This window comes from Benincasa hispida, chromosome 8, assembly GCF_009727055.1.
Source record: "Benincasa hispida cultivar B227 chromosome 8, ASM972705v1, whole genome shotgun sequence".
NCBI lineage: Eukaryota > Viridiplantae > Streptophyta > Magnoliopsida > Cucurbitales > Cucurbitaceae > Benincasa > Benincasa hispida.
In genome coordinates, this window is record NC_052356.1 from 62,684,548 (window position 1) to 62,695,710 (window position 11,163).

General features: G+C 36.5%; 1 protein-coding gene across 2 annotated transcripts; it reads left to right on the top strand.

Moving 5' to 3' along the window:
* The first annotated feature begins 208 nt into the window (after positions 1–208).
* LOC120083225 (trihelix transcription factor ASIL2-like) lies at positions 209–5,364 on the top strand. 2 transcript variants are annotated; one of them, XM_039038887.1, is made up of 3 exons: positions 214–1,553; positions 4,957–5,010; positions 5,050–5,364. In XM_039038887.1, exons 1-2 carry the CDS (start codon positions 722–724, stop codon positions 4,962–4,964), a joined length of 840 nt encoding a protein of 279 aa, XP_038894815.1. In that variant the 5' UTR covers positions 214–721; the 3' UTR covers positions 4,965–5,010; positions 5,050–5,364. The 2 variants fall into 2 exon arrangements, with proteins under 2 accessions (XP_038894814.1, XP_038894815.1); XM_039038886.1 differs by lacking the exons at positions 4,957–5,010; positions 5,050–5,364 and adding an exon at positions 3,541–4,440 and having other exon boundaries at positions 209–1,553.
* The last annotated feature ends 5,799 nt before the right edge of the window (positions 5,365–11,163 follow it).

Consider the following 11,163-nt stretch of genomic DNA (forward strand, 5'->3'; position numbering starts at 1 on the left):
TTGAATTCTATCAAATTATGAATTGAAACTCATAAGGTTCCAAACAAGTCATTAATCATCAAGAGTCTAAAAAGACAAATTTTTTAGAAAGTGTCCATTTTTCAAAAAAATAAAGTGGGATCATTTTTGTCAATTTCTCCCATATTGTATGATGTATCCGTTGAGAGAAATAGAGAGAGTAGCCCATAGATACTTGGGAGGCCAAGGCCAACCACCGGACGAGAAATCACTATTCAAAAAAAAAAAAAAAAAGGAAAAAAAGAAAAATGGCCGTCGACCGGCGGCCACGCGCTTGTCGCGTGAGATACCACGTGCTTCGTATTCCATGAATAACCGGCCAAAGGATATCCCACCGTGAACCCTCTCCGTTTGGGGAAATTCCCCGCTGGCCAGCCAGCCAGCCAGCCCCACCGCAGTCTTCCGCTAGTCAGCGACCCCACCCCACGCCCCCGTTTCTCCTCACGCCCCCCCCTTTCTTTTGGGCCGAAGCCGTAGCCGAATCCGAGCCCTTCCGACACATTAACCAAAACCATGACCCAACCCCCTCCTTCCGGTCCCGGCCCGCTTCCTTTTCGGTTCCCTCCTATCCCTTATCCCTTTCCCATCCCCGGCGATATCATCGCCTCGACCGCTTCACTCGCTCCTCATCGCCGACGCTCTCTCTTTTATCTTCTCTTTCTATTCCCCTCCTTCCCCTTCCCCTCTCTTCTTCTCATTTCTCATGGGGGATCTCACCGATTCTCTCACCCCTTCCTCTGCTAACTCTCGCCAAGTTCCCATTCGTGAGGATTGCTGGAGCGAGGACGCTACCTCCACTCTCATCGACGCTTGGGGTCGCCGTTTTCTCGAGCTCAATCGTGGCAATCTCCGTCAGAAAGACTGGCAGGATGTTGCCGATTCTGTTAACTCTCTCCATGGTCTTACCAAGAAAACCCATCGTACCGATGTTCAGTGTAAGAACCGGATCGACACCGTTAAGAAGAAGTACAAGACCGAGAGGGCTAGGGTTTCTGCTTCCCACGGAAATTTTGTTTCCTCTTGGCCCTTTTATGCTCGTCTCGACGAACTCATTGGTCCTACTGTTTCTATGAAGAAACCCTCTTCTCCTCCTATGGCTCTTCCTTTGCCCTTTCGTAAGACGCCTCCCCCTTCCGCTGCTGCTACTCCCGCCGTCGTTGCTGTCTCTCAGAAGCGGACTGCTTCTGCCATGGACGATGGCTATTTCCGGAGGAATTACTCGGCTATGGCGGCCGCTGCTGCTGCCGCTGCATTGACGGAGGAAGAGGAGGAGGAGGAGGAGGAGGAGGAGGAGGAGAGAGTGAGCGACGATGAGGAGGCGGAAGGGGAAGGCATTAGTCGGTTGGCAAGAGCGATTAAAAGGTTTGGGGAGGTGTATGAAAGAGTGGAGGCAGAGAAGGTGCGACAGATGGTGGAATTGGAGAAGCAGAGGATGCAATTTGCCAAGGATTTGGAAGTGCAGCGGATGCATATGTTTATGGAGACCCAGGTTCAGCTTGAGAGGATTAAGCGAGGGAAGAAATCAACTCCCAGTGGTAAGGCTAAAGGAGCTTTCTCCTCTTTTTGCCCATTGAATTGCTTTCAATTTTTGGACGAAGCTGAAGTTTGATCTCTTACAGCTTCGAACATTTTTTTTTTGAGCGTGTTCTGTGCTGATTGTTCTGGTAGATTTATTTGGTGTGATTGATTGCTAGGATATCGTGGTTTTTGATCTCTGGGATAGAATGATTTCCCAAGATTTTCTAGAATTTTGAAATAAAGAACTAATTTAACTTGATGTAGTCATATCTCAATCTTCTATTAGAAATATTTGTAAACTTTTTATCTTCCTTTTCTTTGTAGGGAATCCTCCAAATAAAGTCATTTCTATTATTTCTTATTCTAAAGACGATAAAAGATCTAAAACCATTTACCATAACTTTGTAGCTTTCTTGATTCCGAAATGAGGGTTACTTAGATATAAGCATTTTCTAAATTACTAAAAGCAATCTTCGTCTTTCTTTGTGGTTGTGTGTGCTTGTGGTTTCTAGAGTTGTAGTTTGCTTGTTTAGAGACTTGTAAATGGACCCACGGAATGATTCTTTATTTTTACTTGTGCTGGTGCTATGTAACTATAATATCGAACTTATAGTTGGATATGGGTTGTGATGAAGTGGTAGGCCTTGTTTATAATGCATTGCTATATTATCAACTCTTAATGATTAAGAGAAATATGTGAAGGCTCTAGAGATTTTGAAGATTTAGAAGTTTTCTTGGACAACTAAGGCCTTGTTTGATAACTTTTTGGTTTTTGTCTTTTGAAAATTAAGCTTGTATAGATACTACTTTTACCTATAAGTTTCTTTGTTTTTTCATTCCCTTTCTACCAATCTTTTGGAAAACCAAGCAATGATTTGAAAACTAAAAAAAGGTAGTTTTTAAAAGCGTTTTTATTTTTTGGTTTTTGAATAAGAATTCAATTGTCTTTAAGAAAAGGGAAAACCATGATCTGGGCACAAATTATAGCTTTATTTGAGTGATTAACTATTTGTACACTATGGTCAATTTTACACGTAACTATGTCTCATTTATAAACTTGCAATTAGTGATCACTCTGAATGGTAATTTTTCTTGCATCACTTTTCTTGGAGAGGATTGGGTCCCTGATTTGCAAGGTTGTTTTACATATTAAAGATAAAAAGAATTGCAGCTCTTCAGGTTTGAGGTGATCATGTTTTGGTATGTCTCATCTTTGAACATTGAAAATTTGAAGTGCAGAAAGAATCAGAGCATAAGATGGGAGAAGAAGTGTGTTAAGTTGAGTATAATCATTGTATAGTTTAATAGCATGAAGATACGTTCATAGGTACGATGTTGGTTACGGAGGAGTTGTACATAACTGGAAATTGGAAAGAAAAAGGAATCCAATTGCGTTTGAACCCCCAATTGTTACTTGTTAGTGATAAAAAGAAAAAAAAAAAATCTTCTTGAAAATTAGAATTATGTATTTCTGTATACCTTATATCCAGAATAGGGTGTTGGGGAGGGATCCAATTTGAAAGGGAGAGAGTTATAGCCTGAAAAAACTTCTGCGGGCAGATATCTTTTGACAGTTTAATATACCCATTCTTCAATAATCCTGAATAGACTCTCACAGGTATTCTTTCTGTGTTTTTCTTAAAAGGAAACAAAGCTTTTCATTACAAGGAAACCAAGTGTTCCAAACATTGGAGTATATGACTGATCCTAAGTATCAGAAACTTGGACAAGTGAAGCCAAGTTCTGCTTTATTTTATATGGGCAAACTGCTGTTAGTCATTAGATAGTAGTGTTAAGTCCATACATCATCACTTTTTGTGAAATGTTGGTTGACCTTAGGCTTTACTTTCCCTGCTGCGGTACCTCCCATGATCAAGGGGCAGGCTTGAAGATTTTAGATTTGGAAATTTGCACAATGACCTTTTGGGCTTAGATTACTGGACTATCTCCTAAAGGCTATTTTAGTTTTTTGATTCATTTTTTTAATTGGCTATTTTCTCCCAGGACTAGAAAATTTGTTCTCAAGTTTCAATGTTGCTTCTAGCATGATTATGTTTGGGCTTGGAATGTTTCGGAGGATGTCTCCATGGTCTTGGACGCAAGCCTGTAGGTGGAAAGCTTGAGGAAAAATTTGGAGTGCGTGATGTCTTCCTGTAGATTAATGACAGTGGGGTTGGCCCTAACTGATATATAATTGGTATCAAAAGGAAAAAAAAGAAAGAGGGTACTGAAAGGATGATTCCTTCCTCAAGATTATACTATTGGATCATGTAGTTTTGTATCAGTTATTTTTATCTGAAGATTATGAAACCAGCTCTCTGCTTCATTAATGATGTCACGTGCCATACTCCCACTCCAATCTTGTTTTGTGGTCTACTTTGGTTTAACTTATGTAATTCAGGTTCTTAAAAGAAAAGGGCCTATACGCTTGGTTGACCGCTTCTTCTATTTGTCATTCTGTTTTTGCATCTTGATCCGTGATCAGGGCTTTAGTGTTCTTTTGAGTTTTGAAAATATCCAGAAAGATTCTTTCTCTGAGGGTGTCGCGCGCCGGATCCGCGATGAAGAATGATTTGCTCGGGAAAAAATTTTGTGCTTATGTGGATGGGTCGCTTCAATTTCCCAAGACTCGAGACATAGAAAGCAAGATAACCCTTTCTTCCCTTGCTCTAAGCATCTATCGTATGAAATACTACGATGTATCTAATTGGCCAATCCACATCCCAACCCAAAATGAAGACAAGAATCGTGCTTCATAAGTTTGATTTATTTATAGAATAGGAAGCTAAAGGAAGGGAAATCAACCGAGATCCCGTTAGTAGCGGCGAGCGAGAGTGGATTGGGGGTTTGAAGAAAAACAAACACGAAGCTTCGTTCCTCAGCAAAGTGTGAACTTCTTTTTCGGCAGGTTTCATTCGATTTGTTGTGGATTGGATGTCTTTCCTTTCTCTTCTCTTCAGTCTACAACAAACAAGTGGGAGAGGCAATCTGTTTCTTGAAAACCTCTTCTACTGTCAAGTTTGCAAATCATATTTCTGGAATACTACCTTTCTAATATACTTTGCCATATATTCTTGGGGACTGACATTCAAAGATGGCAAAACATGACCATTCATAATCAGTCGTCAAGGAGAAAAGGTGACCAATATTATGGGATAATAAGACATTTGTAGTTGCAATATTGTCTGTGTAACACAGTGCTCGGTTGTAGAACACTATTGTTGGTTTATTTGTTTATGCCCTTGTATTCTTTCGTTTTTATCTCTCAATTGAATTTTTTGAAGTGGCAAAGTTTGAAATGACTGATTCGTGGGCCGACATGAATTAGAACTTTGCAATACAGTGATTGAAATTAAATGTTTGTTTTCCTTAGTAGTACAGTTCATGAAACTCAAAAAGACATTTCTTTGTCTGATGCAGATATCTAGAGGTAGCCGTTTGAGAAGGAATAACAGAAAAAACTTCATAAGGTACATACACATGGAAGCTGATATTCTCGAGTAGATGATAAACATACACATGGAAGCTGATATTCTCGAGTAGATGATAAACACTTCTAATTTTAAATTCACAAATGAGTTAGAATTTAATTTGTGAAGTTAGCCAAGGCCAACCCCCTTCCCCTCTCCTTGTATGGAAGTTAGGCGAACTGCTGTAATCAACTTTGAGACGTGAAGCTAATTTAAGACAACCTTTTAATCTTCTACTTGTGAGAATTAGCGTGGCGTACTTCAGCTTCTTATCTTAATGCCACGTTTCCAAAGATTTGGTTGGGAAAGCTATGTATGCATGTTAGTTTTCCGGTGAGTATGATAATGAAGTTTTCCATTTCTTCTCGTGTGGTGTAATTGTCAGTGCTCTTGTTTCAATGAACAAATTGAAAAATGTGATAATTTATGACAAGGTGTGTGTGTTCATTTTTTTGGTACATACTTGCATGGCACGTTTTGTCTAGAATACAAAAAAAAAATGTGGTCTTTGTTCATTATGTTGTCAGGTGTGGATGTAATTAAGATTGTTGCATTTATTTATAGTGATGAATACGGGTATCGAAGAAAGAAAAAGGAATGCAGCAAGAACTTGGTGGAACGAGCTCTTTGTAAATTGGTGGAGAGTAGAGGAGAGGGATAAAATGTCTGCAAAAAATGCTATACTAACCGTCGATGTTGTATATAATGTTTAACTTGTTTAAAAAATACGGAAAATATTTATTTATTAATTTAATAATAATGGTTTCACTATTTTCATGCATTTTCATCAATCTTAAAGGGAAAATAAATAAATAAATAAATAATATAAAATTTAATTTTACATAAAAGCTTATTATGTGAAAATTTGTGATTAGACATTTTGGCATGACGTAGTTGAACATTTTAAAAATAACTAAGGCAAATCACTCAGGCAGAAAACAACCAAAACCACCATCTTCTTCAGAGATGGAAGAAGAGGTCACAATCGCAAAGGAAATCCGGAAACTCCATTGCTGAAGGAGGTAAGGCGATGGCAACACCAAATAACTGACCTGACATGGGACTCCACAAACAGGGAACTAATCTCATTTAATGAAACTAGTCAACTCAGAAATATCACCACCCACTCGGTTACAAGCATTCATAAGATTATAACAATCGGGTGAGGGAACCAAAAGTACAAACCCATGATATGAGGCTTGGAAGGCCTTCAACCACAACAAGAGCTTCAAGGATCTTGATATCCCATCTGTACTCAACCTTGCTACAACCATCAAACATCAAAGATCTGAAAGGAAACCCTAAACCCTAAACCCTAATTTTTTGGTTAATATGTCAAACATTTTCGTCGATTTTTTATATACTTATAGGTTTCATTCAAATATTAAATAAGGAATTTGAACTTATGAAATGTTTATTTGTTAATTTGAAATAAATTTATGAATGTTTAATTTTTGAAAATATTTCATAAACATCATAAAATCTTGATCGTACTAGAAAAATTTAAATGATCAATATTGAATTGAAAGTCAGCATAGGGGAGGTTATTTCAAATTCATATTTAAATTTGGAATTATAATCAAACATGTCGCTTTATGAAAGATATGAATATAGATATCCAAAGAAAAAAACGATGATATATATATATTGAAAAATGATAGATTATTAATTAATGATACAATATAATACGAATTTAAATATTATCCTTTTGAAATAATGTGCCGTCTATAAAGGGCCCAAACTTGAAGCTTCTTGCTTGTTGACTAACACCATTTGAGTTGCCTTATCATTCATTGTTTGTATGATGTAATTGGGAAAATATCAATGTGTTAGCCCTCAAATTAATTACTGTGTCAATTTACACTTGTATAAGTGAGACTTATAATCTTAACAATTAGTCCTTTAAATATTTCTTAACGAATCAATATAGACTCTCAGCTAGACTTACAATTTCCTTTGCATCAATTCAATCATCTATTTTAGTAATCCAATATTTGAAGAAGTCTACACCTAATCGTGTAATAAATGAATCATGGATAATTTTCAAATGTAATCATAATAAAAGGTATAAATTGATTCAATTATAAAAAAAATTATATATTTTGCATGATAATTTTCAAATTATGTCTGAAGGAGGACGTTAATTGATACACATACGAAATTTTAATGTTTAAATTAATTCAATTATAAATTCATGGTCTAAATTGATATATACAACCTTCAAAGTATAGGGGTGTAAAATTAAAAATTTTCCAAAATTAAATCATAAAAAAGTTTTATAAGTTTTAGAGTATCTTTCTAATTATCATGTAAACTTGTACAAAATTTTATTTTTATTGTGAATTTTGAAACTTGTTCTAAGAAACATTTTTGAACTTTAAAATTGTTCACGAAAAAAGTATTTTTCATTGAAATAAAAGATTAAAACGGTCCTGAAACTGTCATGAGAAATTAAAAGGTATACCGTAATATTATTTATAAGTACATAAATTGTTTTACCACAAACAATATCATTTTGTTTAGGTAAATAGACAAACACATAAAGACACCCACTACTCCCTAACCATCTCATAAAAAATAAGAGAGAAAATACATGCTGGAAAAGCATCTTTCTAGACCAAAGAATAGCCTTGAGGGGAAGCTAAAACTGCAAAAGCACGAGCAACTTTGTTTTCCTCTCGAGGAGTATGACAAAAGCTCACAACATTTTCAAATAGTTTTTAACAAAAAGAATCTCCTCAATAACAATCTCAATCTGCGTTAAGGAGCGATCCTCTCTATTCAGAAGCTTAATAATCTCCAAAGCATCAGACTCAACCTCAATCGGCGGGTTTGAGCCTTTCCATTCCTGGCCCATCACCAAGATGCCCTTCAGCAATGCCTCAGCTTCAAGCATGCTGACACTCCAACCTTGAGTCTCAACTTTGCAGCCTCCAGTAAGAAAACAACTAGACAAATCACGAACCAGCCATCTTAAGCTTCCTCTACCTTTCTCAATCGACCAAGTTGCATCCACATTAAGTTTTCACTTTCCCACATTCGGTAACACCGAAAGACAAGAGAGAAGCCTTCGTTAAAGAGCCTTCAAACAGATGAGACTCGATCGTTAATGTGATGGAGGATAAGCTCACACATCCCTTTTTGAAACACACCTCATTACATAGATTCTACAGGTTCTGAAGTATAATCAACACACAATCCCATTCTTGGCTCGAACACACCATCCGTAGCAGATTCCAATAGTTCGAAGTGAAAGAACTATGGAGTCCACTGCAGAAGCGAGAATTAAAGGGAAAAGTGTTAGAAATTCGACTTATCCTTGAAGAAAAAATTCTTCATGTAATTCATTCTCTTTGATCACGAACAAAGAACCAAGGATCCAAGATTTTGGAAACTCCCAATAGGTAATCCTCTGTATTCTCTGTAGGGGATGAGAATTATAGAAGGAGTGGGCTCTATGTATTTTGGGGAGAGGGAGATAAGTTGAGAGGGAGCTTTTTCTTATGAGAATTAGGCTTTCTTCAAGAGAGATTTTCTCTATTTTACTTTGTGAAAAAGATGAAGAACGTAAAAAAAAAAAAAAAAACCACCGACTAACACGATTGATTGAGAGAAAAAAAAAAGGAGGGAAGCTCCCTCCTAAATTAATTTTCAAAAAAATTACTTTATTTTAATAAACTATTATATATATATAATAACCATCTTATCATATAATATATATATTAAATTATATATTATATAAATAATAACACATAACCTATAGTTTTTATATTGTACCAAATACAATATAATCTATAGTTTTTATTTCTCTCAACAAGACATGGTATTTAATATAAATCATATTTATACTAAATTTAATTACATGAATCTCATCCATATAATTAGTATTTGAATTATATTCAAATATTTAATTCCTCTCTAGATAAACTTTATACTATGATGTATCACATACATTATATTAATTATATCATATATAATTAATTTTCTCAATTAACTTGAACAATTCAAATTAATCTAAAATTCATTCTCAATAATCTCTGTTGAGTTATAGATGGGACCTTAGACTTGTAGATTGAAGCTATGGTACTCGAATAATTAATTAAATTATTCGACATCCATTATCTGTAGCTCACTCCACTAAATACCGACAATTGCACTCTCACACTACAGATATATTTCTATGTCCATTGGATATAACCAGTCAACAATGTGATGACCCTTCACAAATTGCTCGTAAGTACAGGGGCCAAAATTACTGTTTGCCCCTCTAGTTACAACTTCTTAAGTACCACTGATCCCTCTAATGAACAATAAGTCATAGTCCAACTATGAGCAAATCCCTCTCGGGTCAAGAGAGTGTGATGCCATATTGTTCAAGCCCCAAAATCAGCTATTAAGGGAGCAATTTATCTACTTACCCCAACATTAGGGAATGAGCGAATTCCATCTTGTGTAGCTGTGTTCCCAATTCCCTAATCAGACGAATCTCCAGAATGGTAGGCTTATTGAATTAGCGATCTGGCTACTCTCAACCTTACAAATCAAAGGACCGCCTTCATAGGGAGGAGTTCACAACTCACTTAGGATTCATGTCATGTCATCTATGATCATCCCGGTGTAATGTAAGTATCTATTATTAACGGTGTTATATAATGAGACTATTCATTTCATGGTCTGGTATTATACAAACCCTTTTGTATAGAATACCCTTGCTCACATGTTTCCACATGAATGATCAAGATCAGATCATTTGTAGCACTTTACCATAATTGTAACATCTACAAAGCGGCTCATATACGTAGTGTCAATAGGATAAGGTATTCAGTCCTATCCGTCTATTGACCATTTAGGTTATCACTTAAACATGATCCACCTGTATGTCTTTACATAAATGTTTAAGCTACAAAAGATAACATTAAATGTTAGTTTATTGGTTTTGTGGGTTAATGCTACCAAATGTCGAATAAAATATCTCATATTTCATTAAATAAATAAATCGTTTGTAGATTACAATTACAAACTACATGACCCACAAGATTTATGGCATCAACCCCAACACAAAGGCCCCCACATACCCCTGCTGGCATCAAAAGAGCCAACATAAGAAGGAAGAACAATATTCCAAAATTTTCTAGAAAACTTACACTCCCACATTACGTGGCTCGTTATCTCCCAATGCGACTTGTACAAAAAACACAAAGAATTAGGATGAATTCCTTTAGTGTGAAGATTTTGGGTGGCAGGGATTAAATCATTAGAAATCCTCCAATAACTGATTTTGTTTTTGGTTTGATCCTTGCTCGCAAAATATCATTCTGCAACTTAGAAGCCTCTGACTAGTTTGAAGAAGACGAGTTAGAAGATATGTCAAGCTGACCCCCAAGATGGTACACACTCTTAATAGAGAAAATTCCTCTATTATCATAGTTCCAACACATCTTATCTTCAATCTTCACCAAGCTTAATGGAATCCTCAGAATGTCACTCGCATCATGAGGGAGGAAGGACTCCCTAATAAGGTTCTCATCCCACTTGCCCTCTTCATTATAAAGAGAGGACACATACCGATGCTACAAGGTTTGAAATTTCCATCATTAGGAATTCAAGGGTTGTTCTTAATAGAAATGCTCCTCCCATTACTCACCCTCCATTTAACACCGCAAGCAAACAACTAAATCCTCCAAAAAAATACTCCTCCAAATAAACGAAGGGTGGTGGCCAAGCTTTGCATTCATGAAAACATCTTTGTTAAAATATTTACCCTTAAGCACTTTTGCCATAAGACTGCCGGGATTTTTAATGATCCTCCAGCTAAGTTTGGCCAACATAGCCTGATTAAAAATCTTAAAGTCACGAAATCCCATCCCCCTCCCCCCTCCAACCTTTACGCACACTCATCTTTTTTCAGCTTCTCCAATGCACCTTCTTCTTATCCTCAGACGAACCTCACAAAAAAAGAGCACAAAGCTTTTCCAAATCTTGCAACAGGCTATCTGAGAGCTTAAAGCAACTCATAGGGTAACTAGGAATAGCTTGGACCACAACTTTAAATAGGACTTCTTTCCTCCCAGTCGAGAATAACTTTCTTCAACTTTGAACGACTTTCCACACTTTCTCCTTTACCAGTTTAAATGTTTGGTTTTTGTCTCTGAAGTTG